At 44.7% G+C, this 21,634-nt stretch overlaps 1 protein-coding gene across 1 annotated transcript in view; it reads left to right on the top strand.

The window, feature by feature from the left end:
• cbx2 (chromobox homolog 2 (Drosophila Pc class)) overlaps positions 1-17,583 on the top strand; it is a 30,238-nt gene extending 12,655 nt beyond the window's left edge. The window contains exon 5 of the mRNA XM_038777118.1: positions 14,742-17,583. Within this exon, the coding sequence (XP_038633046.1) occupies positions 14,742-16,202 (1,461 nt within the window). The 3' untranslated portion in view covers positions 16,203-17,583. The remainder of the gene's footprint in view (positions 1-14,741) is intronic.
• The last annotated feature ends 4,051 nt before the right edge of the window (positions 17,584-21,634 follow it).

Genomic DNA, 21,634 nt, shown 5'->3' with positions numbered 1-21,634 from the left:
AACATAGCCTATTAAATTTTTCTTCCATTTTATACAATTGATAGTGTCGAGAAATTGGGAAGATAATAGTCCTCTGCCCAGCTTTTCTCTCTCTTTCCTGCGTAGATGATGCTTGATGCCTAATGATGAAAGTCTACCACCAGAATTCAAGAGTTGGAGCTGAATTTTCAGCTGGACCCTGGTTGCAGTGGGGGGAGTTCCCGATCTGCAGACTTTTTCAATTCCCAAAACACACCTCTGACCCATGTGTAATTTTACAGGGGATGCAGACTGGGTTGGAGTGTGCTTTGCAAGCTGTGATGAACTGATGAGTATGGATGTGGAGGTGGACCAGATAGGAGACTGGTCTCAGTTCTTCAGCACAGCTCCCAACATAGTTTGAAGGATGCCTATAGCTCACCGGATAAACCATAGGCATCCCATGCCACCTCACATTCCTGTCGTCTTCACTGTTGCTGGTTGGAAATCCTGGAACTCTTCCCTAATCTCATTGTGGATGTACCTACACCACATGGGACTCCAGCGCTTCAAGATAGCAGCTCAGCTCCACCTTCTGGAGGGAAATAAATGGGAAGAAATTAAACCCCTCACAATCAAACAAAACTTTGAATTCAGACTTCCTATCATTGACACAGAGCTAAAAAAAGGAAAATATTTTTTTTTTCTTTCTTTTAATAAATTTAGATGACCCAATTCATTTTTTCCAATTAAGGGGCAATTTAGCGTGGCCAATCTTTGCACATCCTTGGGTTGTGGGGGCGAAACCCACGCAGACATGGGGAGAATGTGCAAACTCCACACAGACAGTGACCCAGAGCCGGGATCGAACCTGGGACCTCAGCGCCGTGAGGCAGCAGGGCTAACCCTCTGTGCCACCGTGCTGCCCAAGGAAAATAAGTTTTGACCATTCACAATCGAACAAAACTTTGAATTCAAACTTCCCATCATTGACACAGAACCAAAAAAAAGGAAAATAAGATTTGAATCCTTTTTAAGTGCCTATTGAATGTGCAATCAAACCAAGAAACCACATCGGAGACACATCTACGTTGCAATGCAACACCAGGGGTAACATTTGAAGACGTCAAACTACTTTACAGAATGTTCTTGACTCCCCAGCAAGCTTTCCATTTTCATCATAAACTTTCAAACCTGTTAGGCTTTTAATGGAATCCAAACCCCCGTACCACCAAATGAAAATGATGTGTGAGAGGAAATCTAATTTTAAAATCTAAATCGGTGTTTGTTTACTGTCTGTGTTCACATTTTTAATGAGCCCACAAGCAGCACTTGACAAAAGTAAAACTCACTGTCTGCCTGTAATAAAGTTACGTTGAACTTTGACCCATTCAACAACATTAAAAGAAATATGGATAAGCGTTGAACACAATTTTTTTTTAAAAATCATTTTTATTGAGAAATTTTGATTTTATACAACATTGACGCACCTTAGTAAAATACCGAAAATAACAATAATATTAACAATCATATACATTCGCCCCATCCCCATGAACAACCCAGCATTTTAACAACAACGCATATTAACACACTATAAAGTTACAGAATAAACACTACAATAATGCCCCCCCCCCCCCCCCCCCCCCGGGTTGCTGCTGCTATTGACCCAGTTACCTATCTCTGAGCCAGGAAGTCCAAAAAAGGCTGCCATCGTTTATAGAACCCTTGTATTGATCCTCTCAGGGCAAATTTGACCTTTTCCAATTTTATAAATCCCGCCATGTCACTGATCCGGGTCTCCACACTTGGGGGCCTTGCATCCTTCCATTGTAACAGAATCCTTCGACGGGCTACTAGGGACGCAAAGGCCAGGACACCGGCCTCTTTCGCCTCCTGCACTCCCGGCTCTACCGCAACTCCAAAAATCGCGAGTCCCCACCCTGGTTTGACCCTGGATCCAACCACCCTCGACACCGTCCCCGCCACCCCCTTCCAGAATTATTCCAGTGCTGGGCATGCCCAGAACATATGGGCGTGGTTCGCAGGACTCCCCGAACATCTGGTGCACCTGTCCTCACCCCCGAAGAACCTACTCATCCTAGTCCCAGACATGTGGGCCCGGTGCAGCACCTTAAATTGGATGAGACTAAGCCTCGCACATGAGGAGGAAGAGTTGACTCTCTCCAAGGCATCCGCCCAAGTCCCGTCCTCTATCTGCTCCCCGAGTTCCTCCTCCCATTTAGCCTTCAGCTCCTCCACGCGTTGAACACATTTTGTCGTTCCCATTTGTCACTGTGTCAAAACCCCTGAACAACACTGTGCTGCAAGTACCTTCAACACAATGGTTCAAGAAGGTAAACTCACTACCAGTTTCAAGGACAATCAAGAAGGACCAATAAATGCTGGAGTTGCCAACAATGTCCACATCCCATGGGTGATTTCACATTTTGGGTGGAATTTTACAGCCCAGTGGGGGCAGGGCCATAAAATGTGGTGTGACGTTCAAAAATCCATTGGCTTTGACAGGACTGGAGAATCCTGCTGACGGGACTGGAAATTTCCACCCATTGTTTCAGAGTAAGTGACGACCTTTGACGACCAAAGTATCTCGAGGCAAATGCAATAAGAGGGCGCATCTCCTCCTGCTGACGTCAAGGCGTATCACAGAACTAATAGTATGATGAGATATATTTCACATCCCCTCACTCTCTAATCCTCAACCCATTACTTCCATGTTTGCTTCAAGAGAAAAATCTAGACCTGATGGATTTCTAACGGTTTCTATTGCCATGCCTCCTTTCATTTAGCCTCTTGGGTTACTCTGGCCTCCCAAAAGCTTGCCCTCAAACGTCAGCATTCATTGGCCCTGTATTCTCCAGCTGCCATCCAAGAATTGCCTGCCTCTCAGATAAGTGTACAGCTTTCCTCTTTGCCTCTCGACATCCTCCAAAAGGGCACATCAAGACATTCTTCGGTCCGCCCTTATGAGCTGCAACCTACTTGCCTGCCAACCTCCCCAGTGCATGTGTTGGGGACTAATCTCGCCAATCTCTTTCCCCTCCAACCTCTCACCTCCCAGTATTCACTCTGTGGAATGTTCTAATGGATGATCTATCAACACCTCTGTCCCCCTTCCCCAACCCCAAATGCCGCTTCATGTGCTGAAATGCTGATTCAGCTGAATAAGGCCCTTGTCACCTTGTAAGTATATGGTCGTTATGGGTGATTGCATTGACACCATGGTCTTGAAGGAAATCTGCCCTAAGGGGTAATGTCATCTTCCTCCAAAATAAAGCTTCCATTCCTGGTTATACCTTCCACCACTCACCCTGCCCAAACTGTCAAGTGCAGCTCTTAACCCTCTACTCTTATGGCACTCTCCTTTTTATGCATCCCGTTTAGTTTCACTCTCTCTTTTCACTTAACATTCTCATTCTCGACTGCCCACCCAAGTACCAGGGAAAAAAAAATGGGATATCTTCACTACTTTTTTTTCTGCACCGTGACTTCTCATCTTCCGTGATTTAAACCCCCATCTCATTTTATCATGCATTTCTTCCTGTGAGTTCACTACCCCCTATTCTACCCAAATCTCTCCTCCCATATAAACTCCCCAACCTGTCACACTATCCAGCTGTCACACATGGCTTCTTTACTCCTGTCATGCCAATCATAGATGAGGCCAAGTCTGATCACTCCCTTCTATTGCTCTTCGCCCACATTCGCAAACCGCCTCCCAACTTCGCTCCCTCTGTATCCACCACTAGAAAAAATTTCTTCCAATTCGTGAAACAAATGGGGTGGCATGGTGGCACAGTGGTTAGCACTGCTGCCTCACAGCTCCAGGGACTCGGGTTTAATTCTGGCCTCGGGTGACTGTATGTTTTCGGTTTGCACGTTCTCCCCATGTTTGCGCAGGTTTCCTCCGGGTGCTCCAGTTTCCTCCCACAGTCCAAGATGTGACGGTTAGGTGGGTTGGCCATGCTAAATTGCTCCTTAGTGTCCAAAGGGTTAAGAGGGGTTACTGGGTTATGAGGATGGGATAGAGGCATGGGCTTGGGGTAGGGTTCGCTTTCCAAGAGCCAGTGCAGATTCAATGGGCCAAATGGCCTCCTACACTGTAAATTCTATGATTCTATGAAATGTACTTTCTAAATCTCAAGTGCCTTTGGCTCCCCATTCACCAGGCCATTTCTGTAGCTACTGATCTGCTCCTCTGTACCCTCACGTCCACCTTTACTGTTCTAGTCCCCATTACAATTATTATTCTTCCTCATCCTAGGCATTACCCCAATGTGAACCTAATTTCCACCACCTTAAATTCCAAAGGGCACAGATATGATGGACAACTAGCTTAGTCAATCACCCTGAGGTCTTGTTGGCCTCCATAAAGCACCATCTCATGCTGCTCCAAAAATGCAAAACTAACACTTAATTATTTTCTCTACTGTAAACCAGCTTAGTAAGCTCTCCTTGTCTTCTCCACTTTGCCCTCCAAAAGTATGAGAACTCCTAGACTTCTTTTTCACTGAGATTGAAATCAGTTGCTTCCCACCTCCCCCTCACCCATTGGTCCAAACTTCTCAAAGGTTCCCTCGTCTTAGCCTTGAATTCCCCTCTTTCTCCAGTTTTTCACCATTTCTTGTCATCTTGATGTGGAGATGCCGGCGTTGGACTGGGGTGAGCACAGTAAGAAGTCTTACAACACCAGGTTAAAGTCCAACAGGTTTGTTTCAAACACGAGCTTTCGGAGCGCAGCTCCTTCCTCAGGTGAATGGAGAGGTATCTCTCCATTCACCTGAGGAAGGAGCTGCGCTCCGAAAGCTTGTGTTTGAAACAAACCTGTTGGACTTTAACCTGGTGTTGTAAGACTTCTTACTCTTGTCATCTTGTTCATGAGACTCTCTTCCTGCAAGTCCACCATGTTCCCAATAAACTGCGACGCACCCCATTTCTCTTCCTGGCTCCCATGTTAGCTGATGTTAATTATTGTTTTCCATGTACTCTACCCATACTTGCCTTCATAGCCAGAGCATTATTTCTAATGCCTTCTCTTCCCGCATCTTGAGATCTATCCTTGACCCTTAATTAAAACAAACTGCTACCCCTCAGCAACACCATCCGCAAACGGTGTCCGGATTCACATATTATGCTGACGGCACCCAGTCTAATTCACTATCACCTCGCTTGACCCCTGCAGTGTCTCAGCTTGTCATTTGCTTGTCCAATGTCTCGTACTGGATCAGCAGAAACCTCTCCAACTAAATATCGGGAAGATTGAAGCACTTGTCTATGGTCCCTGCTACAAAGTCCATTTCTAAACCACTTACTCCATCCATCTCCCTGTCAACTGACAGGCACAGGCCCAAACTGTTTACAGCCGTGGCGTTATATTTGACCCTAAAAGCCAATTCCGACCGCCCATCCAGGCCATCACACAGACCACTTGGTTCAACTTCTTTAACATCACTCAACTCCACAGCTATCTCTGTTCAACTGCCGCTGAAATCCTCACCCCAGCCATTGCTGCCTCTAGAATTGATTATTCCGAAGAACTCCTGACTGGCTTCCCACTTCTACTCTCTGTAAACTTGACGTTGTCCCAAAGATCTGCTGCTGTGCCCTATCTCCCACCACCCAGTTCACCCCATTTCCCCCATGCTCTCTGACCTAAACTTGGCTCCCAGTTCAGCAGTGCCTCGAAGTTCTCAGCCCTGTTTTCAAATCCCTTCATGCCCTTGCCCCTCCATATCTCCGTATTCTCCAGCCCACAGCCCTCGGGGCCATCTGCACACCTCCAATTCTGACTTCTTGAACAATCCTGCTTTTAATCGCTGGACCATCAATGGACATGCCAAGCTCTGGAATTCCATTCTTCAACTTTGCTGTCTCTTTTCTCTCCTTTAAGGCACTCTTTAGCATTTACTTCTTTGACCACGCTTTTGGTTATTTGCGCTAATAGTTTTTGTGTCAAATAATACTCCACCTTGCATTGATTTATTCTGCAACTGTGCCATTTTAGTACAAGCTATCACTAAAGGGGTGGTGTAATACCAATTAAGTAGTAGGAATTTTGGATTTCCTGCAAAGTTAGAAGTTGTGCACTGCAATCCTAAACCTCTTGCCTCCTTCATTTAAAATAAATCTGACTGAAACCTGTAGCTTTCAAATTGAAGAGTTATCGCTTTGTTTACTAAGTGAAATACGATCTGTTTCCAATGTCAGCTTTGTGGAAATAATCTCCTTAGGAAAGTGCTGTCAATTAATGTAGACTGGCAGTCCCATTTCAATACTAAGGACATGCTGTGCTAGGATCCTCCCACTGTAAAGGCCCTGTTCCTGTGGTAAAAGATCCTGTTTCACAAAGAAGAAACTAGTAGAATGTGATTTAGTGACCTGGTCAGGATCTGCCCCTCAACCGAAAACATTCTTTTCAATAAACGGGTCAATATGGTGTTGGACTGATTATTGTTTTGCGAGAATGCTGATTTTTGGGAGCATGCTGGCTGAAAATGGCTGCTGATTTTCTCTACATAACAGCCGCTGCACTTTGCAAGTTAATTCAGTAAAGTGCTTTACAGTGTTTCAACACGAAATGTACTGAACCTTGTGGTGTTTTCAGAGATTGTAAAATGTTCATTAGTTAGAAATGCTAAGATATGCAGATCAAAATGATTTTTTAAAATCAAACCTGATGGTGTGTAGTTTTTTTTAATAACAGCTCTAGAATGCTCAGGATGAAGAAATGCAAAGGGTTATATTGCTGTGGGGATGCCTGCAAAGTAGAGATAGTTTCCATGGGAGTATTGCAAATGTTTCTTATAATCTCCTGTACGGTTCAGGAAAATGTAGTTCTGGTTGTGCATACGATTACCTGAATCTTTGGTTTGTATTTATTTTTTAAAAATAATAATTTAGAGTACCCAATTCATTTTTTACCAATTAAGGGGCAATTTAGCGTGGCCAATTCACCTACCCTGCGCATCTTTGGGTTGTGGGGACAAAGTCCATGTAAACACGGGAAGAACGTGCAAACTCCACACAGTGACCCAGAGCCGGGATCGAGCCCGGATCCTCGGTGCTGTGAGGCAGCAGTGCTAACCATTCTGCCGCCATCTGATTACCTGAATTTAAAGGAATGACATGTTTTTACACGTAAAATCATTGTCTCTCAAGCATTTTAACCACTGAAAAGAGAGAGGCCTGAATTTTCAGTACGATGGGCACCTTTCTGTTGCAGTGAAAATGCCAGACTCGCCAGGAATTGGGTAGTCCCATCCCACCTTCAAACGTGGCATCTATCATTTTTTTGTGGGGGTGGGAATGGGGCCTGGATTGGGGTTTGTATGGGCATTTCATCAAGCTAGCTGCCCATGTAAATCAGCAGTTGTCACCACTTGAGTCAGATTTTGGTTTCACAAGTGTCTGAAATGTGATGTGCACAGAATGGGCCTGGTAGGAGCTATTCTTTGGATAGCTGGGGTACCCCTTTGGAAAGGTACAGGTATCCCAGTGAAATTTGCTTTAAAGTTGTTTGAACTGCCCTAAAACGAATAACAACTCATTGGAAACTTGGAGGGTGGGTTGGCTGGACTCCAAGGCCAGTTATTTCTGCCCCTGATGACTTTGCACCCAGGAAGAGCATTGCTTCAGAAGTGTGCATTGCGACTTCCGGTGATGTCATGTAGGAGCAAGATGCACGTAAAGTGGCTCCCGGCTGGGTCTTTGTCTAAGATCCCTTTTCATGACCAAACACCTGCTATGAACTGTTCCTCAATGGAGTCATGTCGAATACGTCGGCAAAGAAGCTCACCTCGAAGGATGGTGAAGGAGGGAAGATAACTGTCGCGCCCATTACTGGAGAAGTTTAGCAAGCAAATGAATTGACAGTTCGAGCGGCATGGCAAGAAGAAAAAATAATCCTTTTAAAGCCATTAGCGAGGAAGCTTTGGGCCCAATTTAAGAGCAGTCAGTGATGATCTCAAAAGTGGTTAAAGTGTAGGGTGAGATATGGAAGGGGGTGGAAAAGGCCTTGTCGCAGCACAAGGATTGGTTTGCCTGGTTGAAGGCCGAGTTGCTGAAAGTGACCGATCTGGAGAACCGGTCAAAGCAGTTATACCCACCAGTGGTTGTAAAGTAAACCATCCCCCTCAATTTTTATGAGGGTGAACTCTCTGCTATATTTCAGTCAGCAGCAGCACAGTTGGATTAAGACTGTAACTAATCCCTATTTGCTCATGTGGGGAGTCACATTCATTTCTGTAGATTTGGCATCTTAAGGAGCAAAGAGCCAGAGCCTTTGCCCAATTAGCAGGCTTTTTTCAGTGATTGCACCCATATTGCCATAAAAACACATTTGCACGCGCTTGTCAACTGACGGTCCTTCCACTCAATATACATATGGTTTGTGACCACTACACTTGTGTATGCGTAGGTTGCCCTAGCAGCTGCCACAACTCCTTTGTATTGAGAAGTTCCCAAAGTCCTCAGCTATTCCAATCTGGGCGGGGGACACCAGCACCCGTAAATAATTAGGTGTCAAACCATGTCCATAATGCCAAGACACTACATACTGTAAAGGGTGTAATGTGCCAGCAAACATGCAGATAAGGCATTGGAATGACAGCTCGAGCAAATACGCAGTTAACCCCGGCATCCCAACACGAGTGAGTTAACCAATAATTTATATAAAATTTGCAGAATCTTTGGTCCCTTCACTGCCCAAGTTAAACACAACAGTTTATTTATAACCGTACAAAAGTTGAAATACGCAATAATTATAACAGAATAACAGTCAGCTAGTCTACTACCGCTCCCCCCCCCCCCTCCCCCCTTTCTTTTAACCGTCCCACCCTCTACCCAAACACAGAGAGGGAGGGGATGGGGAAATAGAAATTAAAATGAAATGAAATGAAAGATAAGTGTCCTTGCTTCTGATGTTGAGGTTGTTGCAGCAGGCTGTCCTCCCAGGATTCTTGGGGATCAAAGACACCGGTGGACTGCAGGTAGAGATTCTGGCAGTGACATCCAGTCAGAACTCCCAGGCTGTAGGACTCCCTCTGGGGAGGGGACTCATTGTAACTTTTTTTTATTAACCTGCGCCTTCACTCAAAGGATGAAGCCTGTTTAATTCTCACTCGTTTCCAACTCCACCAGAATGACCAGCAGCCTTCTGAGATCAGAACAGAGTTCCCCACATGGATTTTTGAAAGTGTTTTAAATCAACTATACCTGCCTTTAGCTAGTGGATGGATTATATTTCCTTGCAGTTCAGCCTGGCTGTGGAGAGAAAAAGGTCTTTACTTTGAATCATCAGAAATAATCCATTAGATGAAAGAGGGATCAGGGCTGTGACTCTCCAGCTTCCGATCAAAATGAATGTGAAGAGAAAACTCAATCCCATAGAGGAAAAAACATTCTAGAGAAAACCCCGACCAATCAGCAGGGGCATTGATAAGACCAGGCAATTCAAAATAGTCCATTGGCCAAAAGCCAAGTCCATCACGATGTGTCGGCGCTGATCTCTCTTTAATCTGCTGATCTGAAATATAAACAGTTCTTTGCGACCAGCCTTGCCTGAGGTCATAGGTCAGTCCTCCGTTTACCAGCCACACTAGTTAATTAAAGGTGAAGTCCATCTTAAAAGCATAGGCACATTAATTGTCCGTGCGCAAAAATTGAAATAGCAGAATAACAGAAATTAAAAGGAAAAAAAAGCAAGGGACAGACAGGGACTGACAGGAGGATCCTTGCAGCTTATTGTGCAGAATGAACCCACAACTGTGAAGCAACTTGCACACCATTCGTTCCGGCCAGTGGTCCAGTTTCTGAGGTGGGTGCCAAATGCGACACTCCTGGCTTCCATGAACCTCTGCTTCCATGACATAGCGTATCCTCTGCCACCTGGAATGTCAGATGCTGCTAAAGTAGTGGGGCCAGCAGGTGAGCAATATTCCCTGGAATGTACATAACATTGAGGCGCGATATCTACACCTAGGCTAATATGTGACGCTGCCGTGTGAATGAGTAACTTGCACCCAGCAAGCAGGTTTTTCAGTTTCACCTGATGCCCAGCATCTGTTCATGGACTCTGATCACTGTCTTTAAGGGAGAGTCAAGGAAGGAAGGGAAGAGCATTTTGGTGCTTGAGTTTTTGAACACTCGATTCTTATCATAAACCAGAGAAAGACAAAGCCCTCAAAAGCCCCTCCAATATTGTCAAACGTTCTGTTGGGAGTTCTTCAGCACACAAACAAATGCACTCCTAGATTACTTGATGCAAATATATTCAAAATGTTCTCTGATGTGCACCATAATTTTCTTGGCCCGTTCATCGCGGATGCTGCCTCTCACAAGAGGGCCATAACTGGATCTGCGCTGGTGAGATCTATGCCCCCCCGCCCCATTTGCGCGTGAGTCGCGGGCCATGTGTTGTGGCATTCCCGATCACAGGAAGAATCGCTCAAATGCGCAACCAGCATTTAAAAGTGCCGACTGTGACCTGCTTGCAGAATGCAGGCTGTTCCGTGCACGCACGCTCCCTCAGCAATGTGCAGTCCCAGAGCCCAGCGGAGCAGAAAGGCACCTCTAGACGTCAGCACGCTAACTCAGGAGCAGAGTTTTTTTTTAAATCGCTGGAGTCCTCCTGCCTGAAGTGGCAGCAGAGAGCACATCACATGTCCTGAACAATGATGTTATGTGCTCTGGGCACGTAAGAGCGATTCCTCCATTTTGCAGCTGCCAGCCGAGCTGGCGCGAGCTCCAGAGGGCTTCTGGTGAACAACCCAAGAATAAGAAGCTGGAAACGGGAACAAAGCAGCATAAAGATGGATTACTTGAGGTGTGGATTATTAGTTGTGCCACTGGAAATCTGGATTCAAAATTCATGTAGCACGGTAGCATGGTGGGGGGCAGCACGGTAGCATGGTGGTTAGCATAAATGCTTCACAGCTCCAGGGTCCCAGGTTCGATTCCCGGCTGGGTCACTGTCTGTGTGGAGTCTGCACGTCCTCCCCGTGTGTGCGTGGGTTTCCTCCGGGTGCTCCGGTTTCCTCCCACAGTCCAAAGATGTGCGGGTTAGGTGGATTGGCTATGCTAAATTGCCCGTAGTGTCCTAAAAAGTAAGGTTAAGGGAGGGGGGGGGGGGGGGGGGGGTTGTTGGGTTACGGGTATAGGGTGGATACGTGGGCTTGAGTAGGGTCATCATTGCTCGGCACAACATCGAGGGCCGAAGGGCCTGTTCTGTGCTGTACTGTTCTATGTTCTATATGCACGGAAGCACTGGCCAAAGAAGGTTTAACACCCTGAAACCTTCAAAGTCATTTTAAGACTAAAATGGCGAGTTCGAGACAAAGCCTCTTTATTTTTTTCAATGGACGCAGTGAGATCTTAATCTTTAGCTGAAGTCATTATCAGAAATGTAACATTGAATAATAAAGCAAGTGAGGTCGTGAGGACCCAGCAGGCTCACCGGTCACATTAAAGATAAGTGAAAATGGTGGGTCGCGAAGATTGGGCAACATGAGTCGCAAAGGTCGGCCGGTGTGGGTCACACGATGGGGACTCGGTCAACGCTCAAACTGTGTGGGTGCTTTGCTCTCTCTCTTTATAATAACCACAGTGTGTGAGCGTACCCCGTAGATTGGACAAATTACCACATAAGTATTCAGTTCAATCACAGTTTATTTATTGGATACAAGGTTAGATATATACTTAAGTATTCACGCGTTCATGCACACATAGACTATAGCTATCCGTTTAAACGACCTTGACTTAACTTCCAAATTACCTGCTCGGTGCAGCGTGGATATGGCCTTATCTGTTTCCTCACGTATGGCAGCTAGAACTCGGCTGGGTCGTCTGTGCTGAATGGTCGTTCTTCGGTAGATGTTGCAGGTCCTTGAACTTGGCTGATTTTAGGAGCTGAGCTACGATTGGTGGTCAGGAGCCGGTCCAGTGCCCTTTAACCAGTTTGAGGTTTCCCTGCCCCTTTTGTGGGTGGTTTCTGGGTCACTGTCAATCAGTTCCTATGGGCTTCACCCTCTGATCGGTCAAATCCAATCAGGGGCTGCAACATCGCCTTTGGGGTGGGCATTCATTGGCGAATCCTGGGAGGGCTCCGAACAAGAGCTCAGTGCTGTTCAGTCTGAAAGATAATCTGATGGTCCCATTGTTACTTTAATCACTTTGATTGGTCCATTTGCACGTGTGAATTCCTGCACCCTCTCGCCTGCCGTTTGCAAATATACAAGCTGCAGCATGTCTGTGTCCCAAGCCTGACCGCAATTCCCATCATTCTTTGCAGGTGGCCATTTTAGATGGCCGCAGTGCATTGTGATAGGTGGGTGACAAGAGGGCAGATGGTTGGGGTGATGACATAGCGCTGTTCATTATTCATCCACGGAGTCTGAGCCATCTCCTTAGCTGTGACTCCATAATACACCCAATGGACACAGCAACAATTACCCCCCGGGAAAGCCCATGGCGGGCCATCTGATTCACAGCCACCTACCAGTTGGACAACGTTTACAGAGATCCCACTCACCTGCCAAATCCATGGCGTCTCCTCCAAGGCACAGGGACTTCACCATGGCTGATCAACCTCTCAAATAGGCCTGAGGGCCAACTCTTTGTCTGCGCCCGAGTCCCCCAAACTATGGCAGGCCTTCCTCTGACCCTTCATTACTTCCAGGGGCTGCCTGCCCTTACTGCTAATATAGCCTGCCCCCTCAGACCAAAAAGCTGATGTTCACTTGAGACATTTTTAGAAGTCAGGTTTCCGGAGCCGAGAATTCTCATGACTCTATTCACCCAACATGCAGACAAAAATCGAGGGCAAACTTTCTCGGGAGCTCTTGCTGGTGGATTGGGTTTCTGCCTGTTCTGATAATGTGCCACATGATGACCCAAGGTGACTTAACTACATCATAGCACATATTGAATATATTATTGGGTGGTCCTTTTATACAAATATCTATTTGTCAAATAGATTTGCTAGTCTAGAAAGGTATACGCAGCATGATACAGAAAACGCACAGCATAGTAAGTTAACCTCTTTAAAATGAGTATTGGAAATGACTAAACTAGGTTAATCCATCTGGAGCAGGGGAAATCAAAAGGTTGAGAGAAGAAATACAGAAAAGGAGGCAGCAATGGACGTTATTTATTACAGCTATGGCAAATGGATCACAATTGCAGTACCCCTTACTATTTCTCTAGTGTAAGAGTAACAAAACTGCTGCATCCAGATTCTGCGAAGTTAACATCAGGTAATGTTAACTACCTCCAAACATTCTATGCTTTTTTTTTTAAAAGCTAGAACTGTGAAGGAAATGTCTGTTGAGAAATGTGACAGCAAGAATCTAAACCTGGTCATTCTGTCAGAAACCCTATTGCATTATTATTACAAAGCCTAACTTAACACAGCTGGTACCTTGAGGGAATCAGCGACATCTAGTGCATAATCTAGATGACTGATCACATTAGCTGCTTGGTTTTACAAGAAAACTGAATCATTTGTGAATAAAATTACACGTTAAAGCTCAGTCGTTCGATCTCCAAAGAATGATGGAAAAGAGGCAGACAAGTCTTTACCCGCGTCTGGTACTTTTGCTTCCGATCATTTGTAGGCAGGATTCCTCAATTCTCATTTGAGAATATTTAGTTGTTGAATTTGAAAGGCAAAAGTGCTAGTTAGATGCTTTTGGCAAGAGAGTTTTAAAATGAGGTTCTCTTTACATTTAAATGTTTTGGTCTGCACTGCTACCAGCATCATGCCTCATCATCCAGCTGAGTAACCAGGCAGGAAACCTGCTTGTTCACTTCTGCATGTTCCTCTCTCTAACTAATTACTAATGAAGGTATTCCTAGACAGCGACCATGGGTGACTTGACACTTGTTCTTCCTGTGCCCCGACGACCCAGCCAAAATGAGCTGATGCTATAGGTAGTTTTTCCATCCATATTACACAATACATTGTAAATGGTTCGGCATTAAAAGGGATCTTAGCTGTTGGTTAGCTGACCATCAGAGTGGGCGGACTGATTACTCGGTCTGTTCACAGACCTGTATCTCTCCGCTCCGAACCAGTGCCGTGTCCTGGCGGCCAGTAAAGTCGGCCCTGAGTTGTCTTCGCCATAAATTGATTTGTCAATAAGACTAAGATCTATAGATTGTTTACACTTGCTCTTGCAGCAAGAGCATCTTTTAAAAGGTGCCAAAACAAGAATGCTGGAAATATTCAGTGGGACACATTAGCAGAGAGCAAACCATCAGATGCTTAATAATAATCTTTTTTATTGTCGTCACAAGTCGGCTTACATTAACACTACAATGAAGTTACTGTGAAAAGCCCCAACTCTCCACATTCTGGCGCCTGTTCGGGGACACCGAGGGAGAATTCAGAATGTCCAATTCACCTAACAAGCACGTCTTTCGGGACTTGTGGGAGGAAACCGGAGCACCCGGAGGAAACCCACGCAGACACAGGGAGAACATGCAGACTCTGCGCAGACAGTGACCCAAGTGGGAATCAAACCTGGGACCCCGGTCCTGTGAAACAACAGTTTCACAACACCAATGTGCTACCATGCCGCCCTTTAGATGTGAATCCAGAATGTTCTCATGAGCCCAATTTGCCTGTAGTTTCCAAAGATACTGAGTGTTTGTAGTATTTGCTGCTTTTGTTTCATATTTTCAGCATCTTGTCATTTCCACTTTCTTTTTATTTTTGTTTGTAGAACTTTCCAGGGACACTTAATTTGTGTTTTGTTTTTTTTGCTTAGGAACAAGAAACTCCTCTTTCATCAAAGTCGAGCAGTTCTTCTGAAGAGGACGACGATGATGATGACGAAGAGGAGGAGGACGAGGAGAGCGATGATCAAACCCAGGCTACATCCCGGAACAATGAGCGGCGGGAGGAATCCGACCATATCCCTCAAAAACGGATACAGACTGAGATCAGCCAAGCCAAAACTGATCTGAAAGACACTGGCAAAAAGAAACGCAGCAGCAAAGTTATCTGCAGTGAACTTCGAAAGAATATAAAAGTCAAACCAGGAAAAGCTTTAAAAACATCTGGAAATGATACAAGTGGTGACTCTGGAACAGATGAATCGACAAAAGAGAAGCTGGAAAAACCAGAGGGATCTTTGAACGAAAACTTGGGCTCAGAAAAGAGCACTTTGGAACCTTTGAGCATATCTACTGGGATGCTAAATTCAGGTATTTTCAATTCGTCAAAATCCAATAATTCCAGGTCGGCCTTGCAAACAGCAAATCGTACAGGATCTGGCCAGCACTCTTCCAGCTTGCATCCTGCCAGTCCAATGGCACTGAATAAATCTACCTCTGAAATGCAGCCTGGGAATACAACAGTGCTAAATCCGCAAGGAGTGAATGAGAAAAATAAGGTTGGATTAATTAAGAATCCTGGAAATGCTAGAAACTCGGGAGAGTTGTGCAAATCGGACTGCGACTCAAAGGCGTTGAATATTCCTGGAGCAATAAAAAACAATTCCAGTGTTTGTAGTTCAGCTAATTCAAATTCCCAGAATGCGAACAGTCAGAGCCCAAGCCTACTCGGCCGTAATTTAGCAGCACCAAATTCTCAGAACACTGTTAACTCGGGGTTAAATTCGCATGCCTTAAATCTGCAGAGTACCAACAAGATGGGGCTGAGTTCAAAAAACGTAACTAGTCCATCAGGTTTGACTTCAAAGAACATCAACAACAATTTGCCATTTGTGATTTCCAGGAGTGTCGGGATTTCAGGACTGAATTCGACTGAATTGAACTCGCATGCTGTTGTTTCCAATAAAGTATTAAATTCACAGGCTGCCAATAGCCAGGCATCGTGTGAGAGCAGTGGAAAAGATGGTGGTGAGAAGGAGAATCAGATAAAAGTGGATAAGGAGACGACAAATTCTTCAGTCCCTCATTCTGACCATCAAATCCGAGACGGCGACAAAAAGGATGTTTCCTCCGAGATAGCCAAACAGAGCAACAACGTGCCAACAGAGCTGAGCACAGGCGAGGAGACGCTGAGTTCAGACTCTGATCATGACTCTTCATTTTCGAGCATGGTTCCGAACCCATCCATTTCGGTTCAGACAAACCAAGATTGGAAACCCACCCGCAGTTTGATTGAGCATGTGTTTGTCACTGATGTAACTGCCAACTTAGTGACGGTGACGGTGAAGGAGAGTCCGACTAGCGTGGGCTTTTTCAACATCCGACACTGTTAGAGTTAGTAGTTGAAAAACAAACTATTAGTCACCGGCTGTTAATTTTCCATGGCAATCCGTTTTGATCTTGGCCTTTCTGCCCTTTTTGACCCATACTTTGCAACAATAAGCACCGTTTACAATGATGCACAAATTACAGTTTCTTCCACTTTGAACAAAAGCGTGCATTAGGTAGAAAGTAGCCCCTTTTGAATTGGCTACTTTTGCCAGATTTGTGCTGCCATTCGCCAGTCCCAACTCATGAAACCTTTATTTTGTAGTGTGCATTACATGAACTGATTCTGATTGAGTACCTGCAGAATAATAATCCCATTTGACTGTCCGTTTTTATAAAATGAAAGTTAAAGAATGAAAAAATGAACAAATAAATAATTTGTATTGATGCCAGGAGCAGTTAAGAGTCTGGAGAGACCAGCCATGATGGAAGGGTTATGTTTGTGATATATTCTAGGTGTTTAGTCAGTGCATGAAACTTTTAAGTATAGAAGGAAAGGTGACCAGGGAGGAATAGTATAACTTGTTGCTGAAACAATTTATGATTTATATTTGTCAGGAAATGGAAGAAAGTTGCTACCCAGAATCAAGTGTACATGCCCTTTTCAGCAGAAAAAGGACCCAGTATTGACCAAGCTGTGGAAATGCAGGGTAGCTGGGAGATGACACTATCCAGCCAGTAGAAATTCACACCATCACCCATAATTATTTGTTTCAATTGCGTTGATTAAAATTAATATTCCATAGGGGCACAGTATAGAAAGTGAACAAACTAATGCTAGTTGATAATGTGGATCTTTGATCCTTGTACAATGGAAGCTCCTTGAAATGCCTCCAAGGTGAGCAGAATGTGTTGTTCAACAATTTGATGAGGAAAGCTGTACAGAGCATGCATTTATTTTGGTTAACTGAGCCCATTACACTGGTTAATGGGCACAATTTTAATCCAGGCTGCTATTCTGTTGTAGAAACAGAATGACCTTGAGGCCACCAGCAGTGTGTCAAATTACAAGATGTAATTTTGAGCTTGTTTTGTAGAGCAACAGAGCTCAGGAACTAGGTTATAGGATAGAACAAAATACTAAACTTTAACTTTTTGGGAAGATATTTAATCCCCTGTGGATTCAAGTATCTTTTCAAATTTCTCTCAGTCCTATTTGAAATCTTCAGGTTTTTAGAACCTAACCAATCACTGCTTCCTATTTATGTCCCTTTTCGTTGTTATTCTTTTCAAACCTGGTGGTCTCCCACATTGTTAGATTCAGCAATGCCAGCCTAGCTCAGCAGATAGAACTCTCACCTCCTCAGACAGAAGGCTGTGGGGTTCAAGTCCCCATGCCGCACTGTCACAGGTGCTTTCTTTCAAATGAGCCATTTAAATGTTTTTTAAAAACACCAGAAGCTGTTTTTGGGGGGGGGGGGGGGGGGGGGGGGGGTGCAGTTAATTCAGATGATGCAGAATGACAGCAATAGCGCAAGTTCAATCCCCATACGACCTGTGGCCTACCTCTTCGCCTAGACCCATTTTTGCAGAGTGGTGCTTCTCAAGCTATACATAAACAATTCTCTCTCTCTCTCTAATTGGGAGAGAGATGTCTGTGGTCCATTGTGGATCATGGCTAATTACCTAATTACGTATTGGATTCATTGTGGAATCAAACAAATAGCTGGAATTTTGGCCACCAAGACTTTAACCCATGACTCTGGTGGTGCAGAGTACATCTGAGCAGGGATAGTATTTGAGCCTGTTCTTCACACACGAGTTGGATTATGGTTGATCTGTGTCCCTCATCTCTCCCACTTGATCCCCTTGCCTAATATGTCAATCTCCATCTTAAAATTTCAATTGATCAATCATTTTTTGGAGGGGAGAATTCCTCACCACTCCTGAATGGTCTCATTCTAATTTTAATTGCATCCCTTGTTCTGAATTCCTCCAGCAGAGGAAATATGTTTGCTCTATTGAATCCCATTATCATTTTAAATACCTCAAAAATTAGGTTGCCTAACACGGCTTCATAATTTAACTATTTAAAGACCCACTATCAATCGGGCGATTCTACACTGTTGTTTTCACCACCTCCAGTCCCTCCAATATTATGAGCCCTGAACTGAATGTAGTATTTCTGATGGAATCTGAACAGCTGAAGGACAGGTTCCTCCCCTTTAGTCTTCATCTCAAGAGGATTGGAAAACAAACATGTGATTATCCTTTTTGATCATTATTTGTAGCTGCACCAGCCAAGTCCGTAACCTAATTAACAGGCTGGCTGGTGGCATAAAAGTCGCGAAATGTCATGTTAAAATTAAATAGCTCATTGTCTAATAAATAGATAACTGCCCATATGGATGAGGTGCTGGATAGTGATTGGTGGTTGTGAAATCATATTTGAGAAAGGAGTTAATCTCTTGGAGGAGTGGAGGGAGGGAAGGAGAAAAATATGGGGGGGGGGTGGGGGGTGGAGAGAAACTAACTTTTTATTATTAAGGTATTGAATAGCTGTAGATTTAACCTTTAGGCTAACTCTCAGCATTAGGTTCAGCATTAACTTAATTTTTATAAAATTAAAATGTGTATCGAAGTGCTACTGTGAATTTGTTTTTGTACTCGAGTTTTCTTTTTTCAAAGGAGCAGAAAGTTGGTAAATAAAAATTTCAAACCACAATGAAGTCATTATTTTGGAAAACTTATAACACTTATTACACCTCATTTTTTTTTCTCTTCAAACCCCCACCCACTTTCCCAGCCAAGAAGGACAGGACTGTTTATGCTGCTTTACTCCATAGGTGTTCTCTGGGTGGAGTTTTCACTGGAATCCCTGCATCCAGCAGCTCTGTCCATGTGTGTGTTTAGCTTCACCATGCCATTAGCTGCCAAGGCTATAATCTGTGGAATTTCCAGCCCACATTCCTCCAAAAAGATGTCCCTTAAATCCTTACTTTTTGATCAAGCTTTTGGTAATCTGACCTAATATCTCCTTACGTTGCTCTTTTATTATATTGTTGCTGTGAGGTACCATGGGATATTTTATTTCATAAAAGGCTCTAAATGAATATGGTTTTATTTTTGGTGTTACAGAGTTGAAATGTTGACGATGACACCGTGCAAGGTCGGAAGCTTATCTCAGGATAAAATATGATACTAAAGTTGCGACCACTCCTTTTCAGCCAGGGAAAGGGATAGAATCAGTGGTTGGGAAATGTACTTTGTGGTAGGGACCAAAAACAGTAGCTTCAATTTTCCCACTGTTTCGTTGGAGATTTTTACTCGGCTAGTAGAGGATGTCAGTTTTACAACTTAAAGACAATGGAAGGGTTGAGAGAAGTGGTACTGATGCAAATTTTGTCAACATGTATGTGGAAGCCAATGGGATTTTGGATGATGTTGCTGAGGGGTGGCATGTAGAGGAGAAATAGGTGCGAGGGCAAAGCTAGATTCTTTGGGAACTCAAGTTAATGACGCAGACTGGAAGGAGAAACCATTACAATTGATTCAATGGTTACTAGATAGATGAGAATTGAATCGGACTGGATGACTACGGTGTTATATTGGATGACAATTGTGTGGTCAACTATATAAAAGGTTGCAGACAGATTGAAAATGACAGGAAAGGATATAATCTACCATTACCACAGACATACAATTTCTTGTGACTTTGAGAGTTGTTTCAGTACGGGAGGATGAAAACCTGATTAGAAGGATTCAAATGTGGAATTCTGAGAAAGGTGGATGTTGCTTTGGGAGGGAAAAGCACATCAAGGACTTTGGAGAGGAAAAGGCAGGTGGATATGGGACAGTTTTTGAGAAAAGAGGGGAAAAGGCAGGTGGATATGGGACAGTTTTTGAGATAAGAGGGGTGTTGATGACATTCAAAGAGGAGAGATAATTGTTGACTATAAGAATGATGTTGGGGATGAGGAAGGAAGTTGGGTGGTCGGCAGTTTAGTGGGAATGGGGTGGAGGAAGTGGATCTAGTGGACAAGATGATGGGAGAGAAAGAAGAAAATGATGAGAATTCAGGAAGAGGGCAGAGGGACACCTGAAGAAGTTTAGCCTAATGCTCAAGGGGAAACGAAGGCAGCCGAGTGGATGATCTCACTAAGAGGGTGAGGGAGGCTGGGCAAAGTTATTGCAAAACTGGTATGAAATGGAGAAAAGCAGAAAGTTTTGCATTCCAGGATGATTCTGGAATAGTGAACAATTTCAACAGCGAGCAGGAGAAGATAATCGTTTAAGTGATCCAACGGATTTAGTGATCCCATTCTGCCAAATACATTTTCAAGTCATATCCATTAAAGGAGCAAAGATGCGAGCCTACTGGTGGAATGACCTGGGTGAGAGGAAGCAATGATGTCTAGGGGGGATAAAGGTGTGGTTCAGCAGCTAGTTAGCTGCAGAAATGTAAGTGAATAGAGGGTGAAAGCCTAGACATTTAGGATTTTGGGACTGCAGTTGTTATTGAATTAGGAGAGAGAGGGGGCGACTCTCCAAAATGGAGACTTAAGTGAACGCCGTCGCGTTTCACGATGGCACGAAACGGGCACATGGACGACCGATTCCGTCCCCACGGGGCCAGCACAACACTGGAGTGGTTCATGCCGCTCCAGCCTCCCTTCCCGGTGCCAAATGGGCTCCGTGCCAACCCACGCATGCGCAGTTGGGTCGCGCCAACCTGCGCATGCGCAGGGGACTTCAGCGCGCTGCTCTCGACGCAACAGGGCGTGGGGGTTCAGGGGCCGGCCGCGCAACAAAGTAGGCCCGAGGTGGGGGTGAGTGGCCGGCCCGCCGATTGGTGGGCCCCAATCGCGGGCTAGACCCCATTGGACCCCCCCCCCCTTCTTCCTGGTGAAGGAGCACTTTTCCCCGCTCCACAAGCCACACCCCGGCCCTTCGCGCAGAGTTCCCGCCGGCAGCTACCAGGGCTGAACACACCGGTGGGACTCTGCTTGTTCTGCATGGCCGCTCGGAGAATCGCCCCCAGAGATTTTCCAGTGCTGGACACAAGAAGGTTATATAATGTTGGGACCTAATGACTGTTCCTCTGGCAATCACTTTAAGGATCATCGGTTAAATACTCAATGCAAGTGCAGCACATACACCATCCATTTGTATCTCAAATTTGTAAGTTTATCTTATGCTTGTAATAGGACACAGATTGCCTCCCACTTGAAGCATGTGGACACTTCAGCATTTTACGCAAGGGTAGCACCAGCGTAAACAATGCAGTAAGTGATCCTAAATTGGATTCTGGCTTATTTACACAATGGCCAAGTATGAGGAAGGGGAATGGCACTTACCATGGTCCAGGTCAGACTCAGCTGGGCCTTAAGTCAAGGGTCCAATAACTGACCACCTGACGATGGGAATAATCTTCCTGATGCAATATGAACATTCATGAAATCTATCATGAGACGTTAAGGAGAGGGGTGCATGTGGA

This window comes from Scyliorhinus canicula, chromosome 18 (assembly GCF_902713615.1).
Source record: "Scyliorhinus canicula chromosome 18, sScyCan1.1, whole genome shotgun sequence".
In the NCBI taxonomy this organism is placed as follows: domain Eukaryota; kingdom Metazoa; phylum Chordata; class Chondrichthyes; order Carcharhiniformes; family Scyliorhinidae; genus Scyliorhinus; species Scyliorhinus canicula.
Note: the sequence above shows the minus strand (reverse complement) of the source record. Positions and strands in the feature narration are given on the sequence as shown.